Below are 21,394 nucleotides of genomic sequence, written 5' to 3'. Positions count from 1 at the left end.
TGTCATAGTTTAGCTCTTTAAAACACTTCATACTGGCTGCTGTGCATACCTTGAAATGGTGTAATCAGGTTTTCAAATATTTAAAACACTTCATACTGGCTGCTGTGCATACCTTGAAATGGTGTAATCAGATTTTAAAATAATCTTGTTCAATGTGAGTTAAGAATGGATGGTGTAGCTGGGGCCCTGGGTTCAATTCCTGGGGTCCTATTTCTGCCAAGTTGTGTCTGCATGGGTTTCCTCCAGTTGTTTTGGTGACCTGTCTCTGTGCACAGTCCAGTGATATAGTGGTAGGATAATAGGCTTCGGTAAAAAAATGGCCCCAGTGAAAGTGTGTGTATTTGTGTTTGTGTGTGCCCAGCTTTGGAATAGCCTTCAGTCAAGAATGTATCCCGCCTCACACCCATTGCTTGCCAAGTTACGTTTTCCCCTTGACCTGTGTAATGGATAAAACAGTTTAGAAATTTCTTTATACAATTTATAAATGACTTATAAAATGTTGACATAATTGTCTTTTAATATATTTAAAAATACAGGTATGAATGATTTGCTACAGTAGATGACCAAAGAGATCAGGCTCAAGTTAATATATTTTTCTTTTACCTGCAGTGCCACTATCAGTTTCCCCAGGATGTCATTTCTGATGTCAGCAGTGTTCAAGCCGCCTATAGAGATCTTCATCTGTATATAGATTTTTATTGTGAGTACTTCTAAAAGACTTATAACTTTCTGTCATTCATTTCAACAGAAGTGAATCTGATACAATTTATTTTAAGAGAAAATGTACCAAGGAGGAAAAATATAGAAAATATAAAATCTCTATTCAAAACATTTACAGTATGCAAATGTATGTTCTTTACTTATATACTGTATCTCTATCCTGTTAACACTGATTTAATATGGCCATATTACATGAAGTATTTTTCTTGGTCATTTTTTTTTTCACTCGAAAGCAAGTCCAGTAATGATCCAGAGATGGTGCAGTGATGGTGCATTCATTTAGCTACAGCGTACTGTATGTGTCTGACCTGTTTTCACTTTATATGTAATTTATATGTACACGTATTAGGAATAGGATTCAGTTTTGTAGCTGAATTCATATAAGCAAAAAAAGGAGAAGTCCCACACAATACAATTTTCTTCTTCTTCGTGATGATGATTAATGATGACGTTGCCTTTCTTTCTTCGTTCCTCTCTCTTCTTTTGACTTGTGTTATATCTTGCCCTGAGGATAATTCTGTCCCATGATCCATTTCCAGGAGGGTGGCCCAATGACTTCGCTATAATGGTCAGGTCACTGTTAAATAATTATGTTATAATGTGGCTGACCTAATGATTCAACAGTGATTTAATGTACTGTAATCTGATTATTAAGTACACTCCTTTGATCATTTATATCAAACCATGTTTACTTGTCACAAGACCTACTGGACAACTGTGTAGATACCACAAGACAGTACTCATTGTTTCAAATCTTCAAAATAAGGTAATCAAGCTGGCAATTGCAAACATCTACAGTAGCTAACCAAGTTATCCCCAAGTCACAACAACATATTGGTTGAGATCAGCACTTATGCCTTTGAATTTCACTAACTCTAGTCTTCCACCCCATATTCATGTTAAGTTACAAACGTCATGTTTTATTTACTAGGTTATTAAGATCTCTCCTTATTTTCAGTGAATCTTAAAATGAGAATTCTTCACATCCTTAAAATGAAAGCAGGCTTGACTAGATGATCTTCCTTACAGGTTGCTCTACATGATAGCATTCCTGTAATAAAGGTGAATATATATACTGTACTGTATATATCAAAACCAGCAAGGAATGGGAAAATAGTTATATTTATTTTATTTTAATTTAGCATAAGAAATCAAGTTGATCATACTAGGTCGCCTGTCCAGAGATTGATTTTACAAATCTGAGCTCTGAGAATGAAAATCTAAGTTGAATCAGATTGCATTGGAGTGGTATGTAGTGTGGACCTGGGCTGGTTTCCTGTCTCCTACATATTTCATGTGTATGAAAAAAGATGTAATTGAGAGATTGAGCATTGCATCTAGTGCTATGATGGGATTGAGCAGGAGCATGGAGTGTTAAAATTGCTTTTTTGTCAGTTTAAATAAGTAGTGTTGTTATTTTCTTTGTGACTTGTCTTTATCATCCAACGTCTTGCTTTCTGCAGGTTATGCCAATGGTGAGAAGAAGCAGCTGGTAAATCTAAGTGGCACTGTTCCCATTTTATATGAAGGTAAAGAGTATTATGTTTGTCACAGAAATAAATCACTCAAAAATTGCATCGTGTTTGTCTAAAGGCCCCGTGGATTGTGTGAATACAGACATTATTGTTTATACAGTGCCTTGCAAAAGTATTCAGCCACTTAGATAGTTTTCACATTTTATTGCTTTAACTTTTGCAGTCATGACTTGGAATAATTAATATTTGGTATATACACAGCCTACTCCACATATTCAAAACATAAACGAAGTAAATAGATAATATGAAAGCAAAATAGAAAAGTGATTGAGGAATTTTCACACTTTGTTGTGGCAAACTTATATTACATGCACAAAAGTACCTTATCAAGCCACACAATTAGTTGTGTGGCCTTTGTGTGCAGTAATAATGGTTCTTAGGTGATGTTATTTTGATATCATATCTCTTTAAGGTTCATCTGTCAGGTAGTACTGTGTATAAAGACAGCTCAGGAGAAGGGAATAACAGCATCTCAAAGACCCTTGATATCTCTTTGAGCATTGTGAAGTTGCTTATTAGGAAGTGGAAGACACCAAACACTGCCTATATCAAGCTTGAAGCTGTCTCTTTAAGCTGAGCATTTTGGTAAGGGGGAAACTAGGTAGAGATGCCACAATAAGGCCTCCAGGAACTTTGAAAAAGAGCATTCAGCAGATGAGTAAAAAAAAACCATCTCAAATCATGCACAGGGTTAGTGACAAAACAGTTACGTGATACTGTAATTATGTGACAAAAGGTTTTATGTTCAGACAAGACCCAGTTGTAACTTTCTGGTGTAAATGCAAAGCTTTATATCAGACTCAAAGAATCAAACCCAGCGTAGTTCATCACTCAGTAAACATCATGCCTACTGTCAGGTGCTGACAGCATGTTAAATTTCTGCACCTACAGATACTGTTGAAGGTTGTCAAGACTCATGTGAACATAGATGGAGCAAGACTTGCTTCAGACTCTAAAACTGGGCCAAACATTCACCTGTCAGAAGGACAGTGAACAAAAGCACAAGGCCAAGGCTACAATTGAGTGGCTTAATAAGAAAGTGAATGTCCTTGTAGCTCCGTCAAATGACTTACTGTAAATCTATAGAAAACTGAAAAACTGTTGTCTATAATCAATTCCCCAAGCATCTTGAGAGAGTTTCAGCCAATATGCCAAGAAAACTTAAATCACACTGAGCTGGTGTGCCATGTTGGTAGACACCAAATAGATGTGGCTACAATGGCTTCCAAAGATGCTTCCACCAAACTTCACAAGTATTAACTATTAGCTTTTGCTAACATTCACTACATTCACTACTGCATTTACTCTAACATTTACTTGCTAGCATTCAAGTTTTTAATAACAATTTAAGGTTAAAGAACATACATACATCATTTTGTAATTTTGCTACAGAAAATGTCCAAATAATTTTGCAAGGCATTGTACATACACTTCTTTATATGTGAATTAATCCACATTTATTTGAGTTTCTTTTTTTTTTTTTGGTTTAGGTAAATCATACAATATACCTGTCTGCATATGGTTGCACAACACACACCCTCAGAATCCTCCTAAATGCTTTGTGAATCCCTCAGCATGTATGGTTATAAATGCAAACAGCAGTTATGTAGATAAGAATGGGCATGTTCGTCTCCATTACCTCTGTAACTGGAAGCATGTAAGTAAAATCTTTTTATACAGTATTGCATAATACTAGTTTTGCTCTGCACTTTGTCTGCTTGACACTGGTGAATGTTAAGTTACAGATTGCATGATGTTAGTTTTACATTTTTTAAAATTGCTTGCAGTACCTGGCATGGTACAGTACCAAACATGATTCTATAGATATTTTCTTTTCTAGGAGCACTCTGTTTTGACAATAGAAAATAATGTCCAAAATAATATAATGGTTCTAATGTAGATTAGATTGCAGTAATGACATTTTTTTCCATAGTTGTGTCAGTTTTGACACAGGATGTTTAACAAATATGTTGTATAAATAAATAAAATATTTTATTAAATGTATAAAATCAATCTCTTTTAATATAAAGGCTGCAAATGTTTAATGTAAGAAATTGGAATCTTTAATTTTTAAAGGTTAGTAGGGGTATATTTATATTATAACTGACATTTAGTATTTGATTGTTTATTAAACAAATTAATTAGAATATCCATATCACTTTTGGTATGGTTATAGTTATTTTCAGGTGGTACAAGACTTTTACTGGGTCTTAATAAAGACTGCACATTCTGGCTTTAAGTACATGTGGAATAATTTCTGGCTTTTGTCATGTTTTAATTTTAAATACATTGGATTGGAGCACCTTTTTACATGCTTTTATCAAGAGTTGTCATAATTCGGGTGCTTAGGTATAATCCTGACAGCACATGGCCAATTAGGTATCACTGTTATTGAATATAGTGTGCCTTTGGAAATACTGTTGTAATCACATCAAACAAAGTCCTTTGTAAAGCTATTGAAATAGAACGAATTACAGTGAGATCTATTTCAGATCATAATTCCTTTTATGTCATTGTATCAGTTAAATTCATTATAAGGCTCTTTGAATTTGCAAGTTCTGACTCATCTTCATATTGAAAGTGTGGTTCATATGACAAACATATTGATGTTGATGAGACAATACTGATTTCATGAGAAAATGCAGTCTGACCGTTACACTATAGTAATCAAATCAATCCTCCTCTGTCTGGCAACATGTCTTTCAGTACACTGACTATGGTTTTGCCTGTATATGTGTTTATGACCACAGGGAACATCTAATTTATTAGGAGTTGTAGAGGAGATGAGGACAGCTTTCCAGAGTGAGACACCATTGTTTTCTGCATTACCTTCACAAGGGCTAGTGCCATCTTTACTCCAGCCAGGTGACTGTAGAACGTCAACATTAATATTTATTACATATACCTTATTTCTGCTGTGTATTAATCATTTTTATTATCATTTGTGCTACATGATAGAAATCAAAAAGGTAATAGAATTGTAGAAGAAAGTCCGTCAAAAGCTTCATTTATTATTTTATTAGCTTTGTCCTGCCTGCAGCTCCTTTTGATCCTTTTTCTCTATATTTAACCCCACATCATGTTTACTTAATTATATTACATTATACCAAAAGTCCCCAAAAGAGTGATATAAAGCTAACTTTTTATTAAGAATCATTTAAGTAACTTACTTTGTGGATTTGTAGTGTGTTTAAGACTTGTCTAGAAAGTTGCACTTTATGTTATTTTATAAAGACAAAGCTATGAATTTAGCAGGCTGTTCTCTTAATGAGCAGACTCTCATTATGGGTCTAAAAGGTTCACATTTAATCAGGCAGTTAAAGCCATCTTCCCCCTTTCCTTTGCATTTTTTATTTTTTAAAATGTCTTTTTAAATTTTTTGTTATACCTGAAAATTCTGAAATTCTGTTAGTGGAAAAAATGTAATTCAGGCTGCATGTAAAGAAATACAGAGAAATATGTTAAGCAGGATTTAATGTTCAATGACTGAACAGTGGATTTCATTGTACAGTGCTGCTTAATCTATAGCTGACATCTGGAATTTTTCACAAACTGTTTTTTTGGTTGGGAGTTGTTACTGGTAGTTGATTAAAATAGCTAGATTATCATATTTAGGAAGACTAGTGTTGCTTTATCAGTGATGGCATTTTTCTGTTTTACTTATTTGTACAGGTAATACTAAACCTATAGGATATTATGAACCTTCCAGGAAGTATATTCCTGACACCAGGTAAGTGCTTTTGTGTTAACTAAACTGTTCAATCGATTGGCATGAAGTACTGAACAATAAAGCAAAAAGAATAAATAGGTACATAACAGTACATCATCTGTATATTGATTTTTGTGAGAGATATGACAGATACGTGTAGGAGGTATTACAATTGCATATTTCCTTAGAAATATAGTACTTTTATTATAATTTTCTGTCCTGTTAGAAACATTTACCTAGTTTTATATACTTTCATAAATTTGGCTAAAAAATTGTGTTTGTGAACAAAAAAGGCAAACTTCCAGAAAACATCCTCTAACCCATCCCTGCCCTACAGATATTGCTGTTTGTTATTGATCTATTTTGCTTTTTAATGCAGTGACGTACAAAGCTTCTCAATGTAGAATGGAATGTACCTACAGTATATGATGCTTAAGATGGAACATGGTATGTTTAATTCTTGTTCTGACAGCAAAATGAAATATTTTGTCATTATAATCCTGGTTGAGAACAAAATGCCTGTTCAGCCACTCAATTATACATATTCCATTGTGTTTTCTATAGCACATTGACCTACTCTGGGACCGTCATCTTTGATCCGAATACCACACTGAGTCAAAGCATGTACGATGTTTCACCAGTTCAGTGTTCAACTGATACACGTAAGTATATCTGTTTACTCCGGTAGAAGGGTTACAGACTTTCTTTTGTTTAAAAATAAACTTTATTTTATGTAGCACCTTTAAAAGTAACTCAAGGCGCTTTACAGTAAAAAAAGTAAACAAGGAGAAGAGGTAACAAAATTACAATTCAAAACAAGGGTTAAGAAAGCAGATAAAGATGCAAGGGGCAGACACAGAACTGGTTCACATGAAAACTGATAGGAAGCCAGTGCAAGGACTCCAGGACAGGAGTAATGTGATCATTTGCAAGTGACCTAGTCAGGATTCTGGCTTCCAAATGTTAGACATACTAATGATTTAGAAACCTGTGTGAGTAGGGCCTTACGATAACCAATACTGGAAAGGACAAACGTTTTGACCAGCTTTTCAGTCAGAGGCATAATAGGACGTAGTCTGGAATTTCTATTTCTTAAATTGAAAAATCATGTTTATACAATATTGTGAACGTGTGAATCTAACGTCAAGCCTGGATCAATAATCACTTCCAAGTTCTTTAATTTAGATTGAAACTCAAGTATAATGCCGTCTACAGATAGGGTTACTGTGTTGGCTTTACATAATTGATCAGATGTGCCGAGAAGCATGTCCTCAGCCTTGTTGTAGTTTAAGTGAAGGGAGTTTGGAGTCATCTTATGTCAGAGATGCAATTAGAGAGTGCAGAAGCAGCCACGTCCGGGTCAGGTTTAGTATGGTTTAGAACAGTGGTTTTCAAACTTTTTGGACCAAGTACCACTGATAAAACCAAAGCATCCAAGTACCACCTACAAGTCATCTTCCCATAGGAACCACAGAAAATCTCAATGACCAACATGAGTCCTCGCACACACTCTCACATAAACATATAATAAAAATAGAAACAATTATAAGAATAACACTGAGAACTTACCATTTCAGTGAGAGTGGTGAGCTTGTTTAGTTGAGCAAAGCCTTGTAATGTCAGGGATGAGGGCAGTGAGCTTCAAACGCAGATCTGGCTCAGCATCCATTTTGCTGCGGTACTTTGTCTTGATTACAGTGAGAGCAGAGAAGCCTTCCTCACAAAGGTAGGTAGTAGCAAAAGGTATCAAAAATTGCACAGGCTTTAATGAGAGGGCTGGGTATTCACTCTGTCTTTGGATCCAGAAATGCAACAGTGACTGTCGTTTCAATTCTGACATCAGAGTTGCATCAGATGATAACTTGAGCAACTTCTCTTGCTCAGCACAGAAGAGATTCTTGGGTATTCCTTCGGCATCAACAGTAAAGGGGTTCCTGATCCACTCTGGTGTTGCCTCAACTGGAAAATACTCTGAGAACTGTTCTTTCAATGACAAGAGGTGCACTGCAATCACATCTCGAACAGCAGCATCAAGTTCCACACCATATGTGTGCAGATGGTTCTCCAGAGTTGGGAAAGCAGACACATCACCTGCATTGATTTTATTAACAAAAAGTTGCAGCTTTTTCTTCATAGCAGTGATCTTGTCAGACACATCAAAAATTGTTAAAGAGAGCCCCATATTCAGCTAATTCAAACCTGAGAATATATCAGCCAGGTGGGCCAATTTTACCAGCCACACTGGATCATCAAATAGACTTGCCAAGGGAAATTGCTGGTCATGCAAAAACATGTGTACCTCAGAGTGCAGCTCAAAGAGCCTCGTGAGCACTCTGCCCCTCACACTTGCCCCATCTCACTTCAGGTATGTAACAAAACCTGCACATGTTCGCTGCCCATTTCGTTCCAAAGCACACTGAACAGACGTGAATTCATTGGTCGAGCCTTGATAAAATTCACAACTTTGACAGCAGAGTCTAACATGGATTTCGAATCCTCAGGCATTTTCTTGGCTGCCAAGGCCTTGCGGTGGATGCTGCAGTGCATCCACTTCATATCTGGAGCAACCTTTCTAATTCGTGCAGCTACACCGCTGTGTGTGCCTGTCATCACTCTAGCACCGCCTGTACAAACTCTGACGCATTATTTCCAGTCAATGCCATTCTCTTCAATAAAGTCATTCAGAAGCTGAAATATGTGCTCTCCTGTAGTTCTTGTTGGTAGCGGCTTGCAGAACAGAAAGTCCTCATGCTCTATCAGCGTACTTTTGACATCATGCGCCTTATCAATAATTCTACGAGTGACAGTGTCATTCAAAAGGGCCACCAGGTCGAACTATTTAGCAGCTTTTTCTCCACACATAATAAGTATCAGCTCTTTTGCCAACGGTAAACAAAGTTCTTCACCGATAGTGTAGGGCTTACCTGCCTTAGCAATCTGCAAGCTTGTGTAGTAAGATGCTTCTTGGGCTTTGGAAATTGGAGTGGCACTGTTCCTTATGGTGTACTTGCGCTGCTTCAGATCTTTAAGTTTCCTTTGAAAAACATCAACAGGCTTATCCTTCAAGAGCTCATGCTTCGTTGTAGTGCTGCCTTAAATATGCTGGCTTCGTGCTTTCATTGCTGAGAATCTCACAGCACACGGCACACTGTGGTCTTGGCTCTTCCTCTGTCCCGGTGTAAGTAAATCCCAAATTTAGATAATTTGGATCGTACTGCCTTGTAGCTGTCTTCCGACGCTTGTTAACACTAGCAGGTTCAGCAGCAGAGTTTGTGTCGGTGGCCGATGTATAATCCTCCTCAATCTCAACAGGTGTGCGTGATCTTTCGGAGCTGGCATCATTACTCTTGGTGTCTATTCCTTTCAGCCAGGACATAATACTTGATTTTTGTGAGGTATTCATTTTCAATCAATTGTTGACGAATGTGGCGCTGTTGGAGAAATATTTCCCGTTTCCCCTTTAAAGGCAGTCAGAAGTCTGTCTCAGAAGTTTTTCTTTCATTCGCATGGATGCGAAACAGAGATACATGATGTATTTTTCTCAAACTAACCCAGAACAGTCCTTAAATATTTTTCTGTTATCTCTCACGCTTTTCCATGCTTATAAGATTGGCATGTTCCAAGATCATGCACATTCTCCCACCTTCCTATTTGCTGGAGATAGCTTTTTTTAAACACAATTGGTCACTTAAATTCGAAGCATGCATTTCTATACTTTCCCACGCTTACAAGATTGGTGGTGTTCCAAGATCACGCACGTTCTCCTCCCTCCCTATTTGCTGGAGATAGCTTTTTTTAAATACAATTGGCCACTTACTTCATAGCATGCATTCCTATAGAGTGGTATAGAATTACATCGTAACTCTGCGTCCACTCAAATATTAGCGTGCGCTGTACCATAGTACGTAGGCTGCGTATTTTCAGCGCACACAACACAGTTCCAGGGTCATATGGCGTACCACCTGGCGGCACTCCGCGTACCACTCCTGGTACGCGTACCACAGTTTGAGAACCAATGGTTTAGAAGATTTGAGTATCATCAGCATAGAGATGATAATTCAGACCATCTTGAACATGTAAGATCTTGAAGCATTATTAACGGAATAAACAAAACTGAAAGTTTATAACTGGGATCAATTCTAAAAAGGCACAGCTCTGTGTCATGAACAGCTTTATAATATATAGGAAGTGTAATGTGCTATGCAAAATGCACCTTGGTTCTTAATTTATTATTAATCTTCAGCTTTAATGTGATTCAATGAACTACATAGATATAATTATAAATGTTTAGCTACTGTATATGAGTCTTGAATTTAGCTCACTGTGATAATGAAGCTGTATGATTCTTGGGTTAGGGTTAGGGTTAGTATAATATAATAATTAATGCTTTTGTAGAAATAGTCATCTAATTTTGCAGAGTAAAACTGTATTTATTGTCAATGTCTTAAATTAATGTTATGTACATTAATATTAATTTTGAACTTTAATTGAGGCTTATTACCTACAGTTTTCTTTGGCAACACCATTGCCTGTTTAGTTGACCAGTGCTTTAGAGGTTTCACTTTCTATTACTGTGTTAAAATACACTCTACTTTTTGTTACCAGGAAAGCATGTGAGAAAACCAGAGCAAAGTTCACAGCACGAGGAAAAGAAGTCCTATGCTACCAAGCTTATGGATCTGGGAATCGCATTTCAACCTGCCAAAAACAAAGTCTGTTCTTCTTCTATCCCCTCTGAGCAGAATAAAGGTATGTTTTAGACAAATTAAATGACAATTGGCCTTTAAAATAAAGGTAAAACTGCCAGTCTTTTTCATAGGAGGGCACGTAAGTCACAGAGAGGTTCTGAATAATGTCAGCACTGGAGGCAGTGGCATCTGAGTTTGATATTTGGTATTTGAAAAGATGTGGAAATAGTCATTTTGTCCACAAATTTAAAAGCAAACAAGCTGAATATTTTAAAATACATGTAATACATGTAACAGTAATTTTAAATCAATTATAGTTTTTGTTTGTACCAGTTATGTTTGTTTATTTCTTGTCATTGTGCCCAGACCCTTTTTAATGCTTCCTGGTTTCTGAATTAATTCCTTTTATTTGAAATTGTAGAATTAAGACACTGGGTAACAGTGGAGCAATTACTGAAAATATTTTCAATCGTTGAATTCTATTTTATTTAAAATAAAATCTCAGTTTTAGTGTGCAGTACTGCAGTGCAGTATTTACTGATTTTAAATATGATTTACTTTCAGATTACATAGATTGTTGTAATTCTATTATTAATCATTAGTTGGATTTATGTATCTTTCACAACTGTGGGGTGCTCAGGGACTTCTGAGTCCTACACTTTTCCTTCTTTCTGATGATATTCAAATTAATCTTAGCCTGGCTTCAACCATAAATCTGGAAGAACTGGCAGCATCCAAAAGATAGAAATTTACACTGTTACGTTTCTGAGAAAAAGGGTTCGTCCTAGCTCTTATAGTATCATTGATTACTCCTTTCCTGTTTCAATGACATGATTTAGATCATTATTATTTAATTACTATTAATATCAATAACAATATTTTAAATATATGGTGTCCAAATCTTTAACAAATGCTTAAATGTATCTATATTATCTTGAATATATAATTAATTAACTAATTTACAGTATGTTTGTGGGCAGTATAATAAACCAAAGCACTTGTTTTCTTTGTATTGTTGTTCTAGAAGCTTTAAGAAAAGTAAATCTATCTTTCCGAGTTTATTTTTATTAATACTCGTATTAATGTTTTTGTACAACTTTAATTAGTTGTTTGCAATTACTGTTTCCTGATGTTACTACAGGTTTATCATGACTGCACAGACAAATTTACAAATATATCTGACCTGTTTCACTCATTTAAAAAAAAAAATGATTTAGAGGGATGCTTACACATAGCTCATAAAGTAAGGGCTGTAAAACCAGACCATTGCAGATTGTCACAAAATAGACCAAATTCAAGGCAGTTCTGTATGTGTGCAGTATACAATTTCTAATATATATATAGTATTGATAAACTTTTTTTTATCTATTCACAGCTGAAGTTCCAGCAAAAAGTCCCACATGTGCAGCAGATGTTGATGATGTTTTCAAGAGTTTAGAGCTTGAAAACATTATAAATATTTACAAGTTAGGCACAAAAGAGAATGGTATGTTTTAACCTTTTTTTCTTTTTGCAACTTTTAGACAAAAAAGACTAAAAATTTTTAAAATCCTGTGATTTTCTCTTTTTTAAATAGTCAAAATCCAAGTGTTTCTTAAGTTAAAGTTGACAACCTGGCAACTTTTTTTCACAGTTAATGATTGAATCTCAGTTCCATCTGTTTTCAAGGTATCATGTAATATTTCCTATAAAAATAGTGTGCTGCTTCTGTGGTGTGCATTTATGATAAAAATGTAAAAAAGTGTTTTGACCTTTCTGTTCACAGTTAGAATCTAAACAGAATGTATAATGCTATGGTTTTCTCCCATAGTCCAAAGTACTGGTAGGTCAATTGACGTTTGGGAAAATTGACCCTGTGTGTGTGTGCGTTCGTGTCTGTGTGTGCCTTGTGATGGGCTGGCATCCAGCTCAAAGTATATCCTGCCAGGATGGGCTCCAACACATTATTAACTAATTTATGTGTGTAGGCAGTAATAATAAACCATAGCATTTGTATTATTTTTATCATTGTTCTAGAAACAGCTTTAGGAAAAGCAAATATATCTTTATTTCAAAGTGATTTTCAGTTTTGTTTCAGTGGTGACATTTGCTTACAGTTCTCTGAAAGTATAAAATATGAAGTGTGAAGTCTAACAAATCTAACTGCTTATTTATTATCTCTTCATCATGTTTTTGAAATTTAATTTAGAAGTAGAAAACATGGAGTAAATGTTCTGTTTCATTAAGAATTTCACAAATTATTTTCTTCACCACCAAACTAAAAAAACAATTTTCTTTTCTAAACGATATAATTGCAGAAGATAGGAATTAATGAAGGAACTCTTGAAATGAAGGAATTTGACAATATCATTTTAAAGGATGTTGCAAATCCAGAATAGCCACAAATGATATTCTGTTAACTACAGCATTAGCTTCTTTCAAAAGACTTAATTGTACTTTTGAATTGATTATCATTATTTTAGTTTCATCAAGGAAAATTAGCACAAGTAACATATACTGAGATAATGATAGTGAATTCAACCCTATTTTTTTAAAGACATCACCACCTGCATTGGCAAAAGGCAGCTTAATGGCCCCTTTGCCCAAGACCTGGGACTGGTGGATAATAGACATAAGATCGAAGTGAGCAGACTGCCAGGGGGCTTCCCAGAAAACAAGCTGAAAAACAAGCTCACCATTTACTTTCAAAGAAGACCTAATGGAGGTGGAGAAGTTCTGGATGTCCAGTATCCAACTGACCAACCCAACCAGGCTTATGTGACATTTTGTAACCCTCAAGGTACTGAAGAATAGGCAGATTAAAAAAAAACTGAAATAAAATGCTCTGCATGGCTCTAGTTAGGCCTTGGTAGTTCAATTGCATGTTCTAATTACATTTTGACACTCAAAATGGTTTACTATTTGAATATTTCTGCTATATTTAAAAATCTGTAGTACTGTAGAATTCATCTCAATTTACATGAGCAATGTAAGTTTGAAATAAAGGTTTGGGCATTGTTATCATCTGCATGAAAGAACAGAGTATCAGTGATTGAAGTGGGGAGCTGCATCTGCATGCAAACTGCAACAGAACAAGTAGAAGTTAATTCCTCCTTGAAATTCACACATCAATGTGTTAATTTAATCTTTTTACTTTATTTGTTTCTACTGTATGTATCAGATGTCTGCTGATGATTGTATTTATTGTCACATAAATACTGTATATGGTGATCAAATTTGGCAGATCTGATGAACACGTGAGGTGAATTCTACTGCAGTTTGTTACAGTGGAATTACTTTTCATTATATTTTAATCCATAGTTTTGTTTTTAAAAGTTATCTTCATAGTTTCAAACTTTTCACCGATGGCTTACAGTGGAGCTGGTATTTGCAAAAGAAACAATAGGTTTGGATTCTCAATGTCTTTTGTACAACAAACATTCATATTTATTGTATGCATTGCAGATTTGTTTCTTTTTAAAACAACCGTTGGCAATAGTGCAATGAAACAAGGGAAATAAATAATTTCCAAATGCACTTTGGCATTTTTTTTGCATCCTTTCGGTTTGAATTTTTTATTGAACATTAAGGTTACCAGTACCTTACCTTAGCTATGACTTGTACACAATGTGTGATTTTTACCTTCTCAGATGCAGAGCGTGTGGCTAGAAAGGAGGAGCATGTCCTTACTTTGAACAACCAGAAATTTCCTCTTCAAGTAAAGAAATATGAAAGACCAGAGGTAAGGCATTTACACAGCTGTGGGGTTTATGATTGCCTTTCAGATACGCATCAGCTTTGCAATGACATCTGTACCTTGTGCTGATTTCAATTATTGTTACATGTTCAATATTTTGTTGGTTTTGTTTACTTTTCTATTTTGCAGATTTATATGTATCTAAATGTATCTTCTAAATAATCCTAATACTGTAGTTAGCTGAGGCAAACAACAACATGATAATGTTGTATCATGTTTAGTATTTTCAGTTGATACATTAGCTATAAATATTAAGCTACTACTTTTCGTTCTCATGGGGAAGCTGTCTGAGGCACGTGCAAATATTATTTGATAACACATTTATCCTCTAATAATTAAGAACACTTATTCCTGTTCTACCATATGTAAGGGTAAACCTACCGTGCAAAATTGTCTTTGAACACAGAAACTCTAAATTAATAGCTGATGCGATAACTTATTATTAAGGGTAATGATATTCATAAAATAATATTAATAAATAGAGGATAGAAGTTTTGTGTGTGCTAATCTTCAAAAACTCTACCACTACAGCTCTCAAAGTATTTACTTATTCATTAACTGCTAACATAATTGTTAATATACTAAATGGACTTGAGGTTTTAAATGGCATCCTTCATTGAATACGGAGGGATATTATTATGTATTATTACTATTTATTTACCTAATACTTTTATCCAGATCAACCTAAAAAGGGGTTGCAATTACCTGTTCTTTTTACAAAGTGAGTTGTTCTAACGAATATAATTACTTTGAAAAGAAATATTTTGAAACAAAAATCCTTAGAGTGCTACCAGTGACATCACTGAAATTTTATATATTGAAGAGTGATATTAAAGACAAATGCCCTGTCAGATGTAAGCTTACAACACCTCAGGTTTACAGGTTTTCTTTTTATGCATACAAATGATCAAGATTTATACACACAATCTTACTACTAACTGTAGACATACACTTCATACTTGTGTGTGGTTGCTTTCTAATTCCGTCTTTTGAGTACAGAAAGGGAAAATTAGTTATAACTTTTTCTACAAGCACATCATAACCTGTCATAATGTAAGATTCACAGAGGTTAATTGTTAATAATCAACATTCATCAAGCAATTTTATGCCTAAAGAAGTGTTTTTTTAATTCCAAATCATCATAGAGATGTGATGTCAGTAATTTAGTCATTTCATTCACAATTGTCTGATTACTGTAAGATCCACGGAGGGCCCAGAAAGCAAACCAAGATTGCATTTGTTTCAGAGATTCATGTCTATTGAAGTTAACAAACTGTTGTGTTTTTTCCACTTGTCTTCTCTCTTGGAATTACAAAAATCTGAATCATCGCAAAGATTAAAATGTTATGAAAAACACAAGAATTTTGCAAAGAAAAGACTTTGTTTAAGCATATCTGCCATGAATGTCATGTTTAGAAAGTTGCTTGGACATAGTGTGATATTCCCCATCAAATCACTTCCAAAATAATCTAGTACTGCTTGAATAATTCTAGGCACTTCAGTGCTTGGAAATAAGTATCACCATACACCAGTCCTTCTTACAGTACTGTATGGTTATGCATCCCAAATTACTCATTTATGAAATTGCTTGCCTTGCAGGTGAATATACCAATTCCAGAAGGTGTTTCAAAAGAGAAGTCTCACATCTTCCAAAGCCTATTGACTCTGGATGGCAGAAGCTTCTCTGTAGAAGATGTCATGGAGGCTGTACAATCCAGTAGAGACTATGACTCTGCTCTTAGGTACCTCTCACATGAATGTCCCATCTGCAGTGACCAGGTGTCATTCAATAAGGTATGGCCTGAAGGTGGAACTTCTAATGTTATCATGTTAGTTTCAACTGTCTGAAGGTAACAGTCATTTCCCATAATGTGAAGGACTGATTGAAAATCAGAATGTTGTTCAGATGTGGGTGCACAAACAGCAGGTAAATGCAACAGGCAACTCTTATAAATTGCCACTGTTGTGACTGATTACAGATAGTACAGTTAGCCTTTACTTTCTATGGAGACTCTTGACTCCAATGTGTGTGGCGCCCCAGCTTTTTCTCAGCATTTACATTAAGATGTTCAAATAGTTATAGAATTTGGGTTTTCTTTTACATTGCTGGTGCACTTTAATCACAATTAGAGAGACTCTGGGAATTTGGAGTCACTTAAAAGTGCAAGTCTAAATTTCAAAATGAAGGATGCTTTTTAGTGCACTTTGTGCCATTTTCAGTCATATCTCTGTTGACATTTGGCTGAACACCATGGAGCAGAAATCAGATCCCTTTTATGGATACCTTCCTACTTCTTAGAATCATACATGCAAGATACATAGTGTGTACTCCTAGTTCCTGTGTGGGTCATTTTGCATTTGATCATTTTACATTTCATTTCTCAGGTGTCAGCCCAGTCCATATTTATGTCCAAGACATAATTAACAAGTTTTCTAACCATACCAGAATCAATATCCTTGGGATTGATCAGGAAGAAGTGCAGTACACCTAAAAATGACGCCTGTGGTGTACCGTGGCTGACATCTGTCCAGCTGGGGGTTATGCCCTTTAAAAAGATATTCAGTTTTTTTCGTTGTTAAGTAGTCTTGTATGCAGTGAAAACCTTTGTGCTTTTCTTAAGGATATAATGAGAGGAGGCCATTTGTCACATCTAGCCTGTTTGGTATCTTATTTATCCAATGATCTGTTTCTTGGAAGACATCTGGGTATGAGGTTCAACAACTTGACTGGGTAGCTTGTTCAGTACTCCCATTCCCAACTCTTTGGACGAAGAAATGACTCCTGCTCCAGTTTTAACTGCACCTCCACATACTGCAGTTTCCACTTGTGTGCTTTGGTTTGTGTTTCACTGTTCATTCTTAAGACGTTTATTGTGTTGACTTTGTCGGTTCCCTTGAGGATTTTGAATGGTTTTCCATGATGTTGATTCCATATCTCAGATTCATTTACTAAAGGGCTATCTTATTTGCACTAAAAGGTTAATTAAATCTCCATGCCCCTTAGGAAGTTGATTTCTGAAATATCTTGACATATCCAGTTAACATATGGATGGAAGGTTTCTGCTTTATCCAAGGCAACATTGTTACCCATTTGTGCCTCATTGTAAGAAATTCTTCTCATATTTTTCTCAAAAGATCGTCACCATGACCTACTGTTCCTGTGCTATCTGCGAAGGCTGTTTCAAGGCTTACTTCTCTTCGGTCATTAAGGAAAAGAGTATTGTGAATGTGGTCTGCCCCATTTGCAACATGCCTAATGTAAATGGAAGCGGATGCACAGAAGATATGATGGATTACTTCAATCTTTTGGACATACAGGTCAGAGTTGCTTATAAGGGATGCTCCTGAAGCTGGGGCACATTTCCTGATAGATATTACAAAGGGTATCTACTGCATCAAATGAAAATCCTTGTGTGCTAATTGTCTAAATACATATCTATGGAATTCAACAATTTCACTATTATAGACAAGGACAGAAGTCTTGATAATATGCAGTTATATTTAATACAATCTATATTAAATGCTTTTTTTAATAAAGGTTATGAAAAAATAGAAAATGACCTGCTTTGTAACTTGTACCTGCTTTGTACAGAAGTGTAACATTTTGGAACCTTAGTCAATATATTAAATCATAACAATAACATGAATATACCAATATAATTAATATGAATATTGTGATAATAATTTTTGATCAACTGTGAAGTAATCAATAATTTGTTTCTGCTTAAGCAATTACTACTAAAGCATCTTCTTTCTGATTGATAAAGCAGAATCTGACATTGTGGTGCACATGGAAACATTGCTGTAAACATTGCAGTGAAATTGCTGGAGGAAGAACTCTGAGGAAATGTTAATAGAGTCCATCTGCGAACATCAGAATTTTTGGAATATTAAGATATATTAGAAATGAAGTACAAATGATCTAAATAAATGTGTAATTTATTGATTTTGTCTTATAAACAAACCTGTAATAATTAAGGATGTTTCAGTATTTAAGAGTCTCTGGTACTTCATTGTTCTTCTGCAACTTGTAGAAAATCTGGTAACATTTCAGTACAGCAAAATGTTTCTTTAACAGATCAGGCATTACTTGGAACCAGAAATTCATGAGTTATTTCAAAGAAAACTGAGAGACCGAACACTGCAAGAGATGCCCAACTTCCGCTGGTGTGCACATGTAAGTGCCTTCTGTTTTAACTCCTTTCTTTCAAAACGTTTGAAAATGTTCGCCACTCTCTGCTGTCTTCTTTACTAAACACTGTTGCATAGTTTTTTAACAGTTCCTTGTTTCAGCATGGTATTTTGAATATTTAGTTCAATTGTAAGATTTATATGTTTTGCTTTTTCATCACAAATGTAAAAAATTGTAAAGTAGGAAATTCTTTAAACATATTCAATGTGTATATACTGTATACAACTGCTTCTTATTATATGTAGGCTTTATTTTCACCGAAGATCATGCTTACTTATTCCTTTATCCAGACTGACTTTAAAACAATAAGTTATTTTTGTTTAAAAAGTCACATTTTAATTTTTCCATATAAGACTCCTGATTAGAAGAGTGTGTAAACATTTTCAATCATATTACTAGAAATTGGACAAAATAGACAGCGTTTGGTGTGCACCTCTTGTAGGGTAAGACTACAGTCAAATAATGTGAAAGGTTAGATTAAAGCCAGTGATGTCTGGACTGTAGAATTTATTTAATGTTTAGACCAACAGAGGACTATCTTTATTTGTTTTATTTAATAACATTAATATTATTAGCATCAAATGATAGACTGGAACTATATAAAAAATAAATGAAGAATTGAATCAAAATCAAAGAAAAAATCCACAACATATCAAGTATGTTACAGGGAACTTAAGTATAAAAAATAGTCGTGTGTCAATATTTTTGTATTATTTAAATAAAAATTCTATAGCTTAGCTTTTTCTATACAGTTCAGCATGTTTTTATTATTTTAGGATATTTGAGGCTATAACTGGCCATCTCATCTTGTATTGTAATAGTTCTTTGGTCCTTTAGTAGAGATGCACAGGTAAGTTATATAATGTAATGAAAAGAAGGCCTTTTTCATTACTTGTTCAATCCAAAGTATGTGACTAAATGAACTCATTTTCTCATGTTAGATTTTATAATTAAACAGAAGTGATCTGAAATATAACTGGATTTGTAATTAATTTTATTTTTTACTGTTTCAAGGTGTGCTTTAAGCCTGGTGATAGTTTCTTTGCAATCTGATCAAGTTGAAATGTTGTGGAAACCTCCCCCTTTACTCTTCCCTCTCTGCAAAACACAGAATACAACTAAAGTTACAAAGTGCTGTGTTTCCTTCCAGTGTTCATTTGGACTTCTGCACGAAGCTGACAGACTACGGATGGACTGTCCTTCTTGTGGGAAAAGCACCTGCTATCAATGCAAGTCTCCTGTAAGTCTGAATAAAACAGAAATTCTTGAACTCCAGTCTGTATTCTGGCATCTCATTTAACAATCAATTTATTTCTTAAATTTTGACCATAGATTTTTAAGGAAATTAACATCTCTTTGTTTATATGCTCACATAAATAGGGATATAGTAATTGGCAGGGCAGTGTCAAAAAAGTTATTAAGATTAACTGTAACTGTATAAATAACTGTATTATTTTTAGTGTGAATTAAAAGGAATTGATTTTTAAATTGGAATACATTCCACTGTGAAGACAAACCTGTTTGTCCAGGACATTAAAAGGTTTGTGCAGCTAAACTGGAAGCAGAAAATCTGGTTGTGAAGCATAATTTCCACCCCTCCTCTTCCTATACATTTCAAGTTTAAAAGAATGTTTGACAATATGTGACTGAAACAAAGGTTTCAATCAGGTACAGTATGTGGTTTGATTTCTATGTTTTGAACATTGCTGTCAGTTTGTGATCTCCAGTTGAAGATGATTTTTTTACAGGAGATACATGCAGTGCTTCAATCCAAAGCAACCTTAGTTGAAAACAATGAACTGTAATTTCTTACATTGCATTTTGTTTTTTGCTTAAATTTCAAAATAATATTTTTTTAATGTGAATACCAACATTTTGGATTGAATATAACTGCAGGTGAGCTTCAGAGGATGTAAAAGTTTGATTAGGAGAACAGGATGTTCTACCCATCAATGTGTATTTTTAACACAGTATCACAACATCAAGTCTAGACTTGAAAATTCCCAGCATCTCCACCTCCACTATTTGTTCCAGTAATGTGTTTTATGTTTCAGTGACTCTCTGTGCAAAATTAGAATGTGTCCCAAGGTTCTGTTCATACTTACAGCAAGGATCAGCCTTATTGTTTCCATTTAACGTTTTGAAGACCTTAATGAGATTGCCCTTTAGGTATCTTTTACAGATTCTGAAAGATTCAATTCATTTAGTGCGTCTTCATAGTTCATCTTCTTAAGTCTTGGAATGAGACTTGTTATTCTCTAGATATTCGTGATCTGTTTAATAGTGTAGAAAACCATATACAGTTTTGCAGATACTGTATGGTCTAATTAGGCATTATTCTGTTCTTCTATAACAGTTCTTGATGGCATCCTTATATCAGTTTTCTGAATAATTACCCAATATTTACCCAGTTTACTAAATATAGAAATTGTATTGTTTAATATTTTTAATCAAAAACTGAAATACTGTATGTTGATTGTGGAAGCATTCACCCCCTAAATTAAAACCTGATGGAAGCATGAATTACAGCAGTGAGTCTTTTGCTCAGGATCTGTCATGTTTGATGGAAATCTTTGATGAAAATAAATTTTAAAGTCTTGCTTGAGATGTTCTGTTCAATTGAGACATTTGGCTTTGCCACTCGAGGGCTTTCACTTCTGTTTTGTTAAGCCACAGCAGTATTGCTTTGGCCTTGTGCTTTGTGTCATTATCTTCCCAAAGGGTGAATTTTTGTTAATTCAGTTTTATATCGTTAGCATTCTGAAACAAGTTTTGCTTTAAGGTTTGCTGTAATTTACTCCCTCCGTTTCTGTC

At 34.8% G+C, this 21,394-nt stretch overlaps 1 protein-coding gene across 6 annotated transcripts in view; it reads left to right on the top strand.

The window, feature by feature from the left end:
• LOC107078305 (E3 ubiquitin-protein ligase RNF31) overlaps positions 1 to 21,394 on the top strand; it is a 30,120-nt gene that overhangs the window by 983 nt on the left and 7,743 nt on the right. For 2 of the 6 annotated variants that reach the window (XM_015354862.2, XM_015354866.2), the window contains exons 2-15: positions 610 to 700; positions 2,184 to 2,249; positions 3,746 to 3,912; positions 5,006 to 5,120; positions 5,928 to 5,985; positions 6,529 to 6,626; positions 10,570 to 10,713; positions 12,028 to 12,138; positions 13,189 to 13,431; positions 14,282 to 14,373; positions 15,988 to 16,182; positions 17,524 to 17,706; positions 18,467 to 18,565; positions 19,731 to 19,820. In XM_015354862.2, the coding sequence (XP_015210348.1) occupies positions 610 to 700; positions 2,184 to 2,249; positions 3,746 to 3,912; positions 5,006 to 5,120; positions 5,928 to 5,985; positions 6,529 to 6,626; positions 10,570 to 10,713; positions 12,028 to 12,138; positions 13,189 to 13,431; positions 14,282 to 14,373; positions 15,988 to 16,182; positions 17,524 to 17,706; positions 18,467 to 18,565; positions 19,731 to 19,820 (1,752 nt within the window). The other 4 variants (XM_015354865.2, XM_015354864.2, XM_069191007.1 and 1 more) reach the window with 4 other exon arrangements.

This window comes from Lepisosteus oculatus, chromosome 6 (genome assembly GCF_040954835.1).
Source record: "Lepisosteus oculatus isolate fLepOcu1 chromosome 6, fLepOcu1.hap2, whole genome shotgun sequence".
Taxonomy (NCBI): Eukaryota; Metazoa; Chordata; class Actinopteri; order Semionotiformes; family Lepisosteidae; genus Lepisosteus; species Lepisosteus oculatus.
The sequence above is the reverse complement of the archived record's forward strand: the minus strand, read 5'-3'. Positions and strand labels throughout refer to the sequence as shown.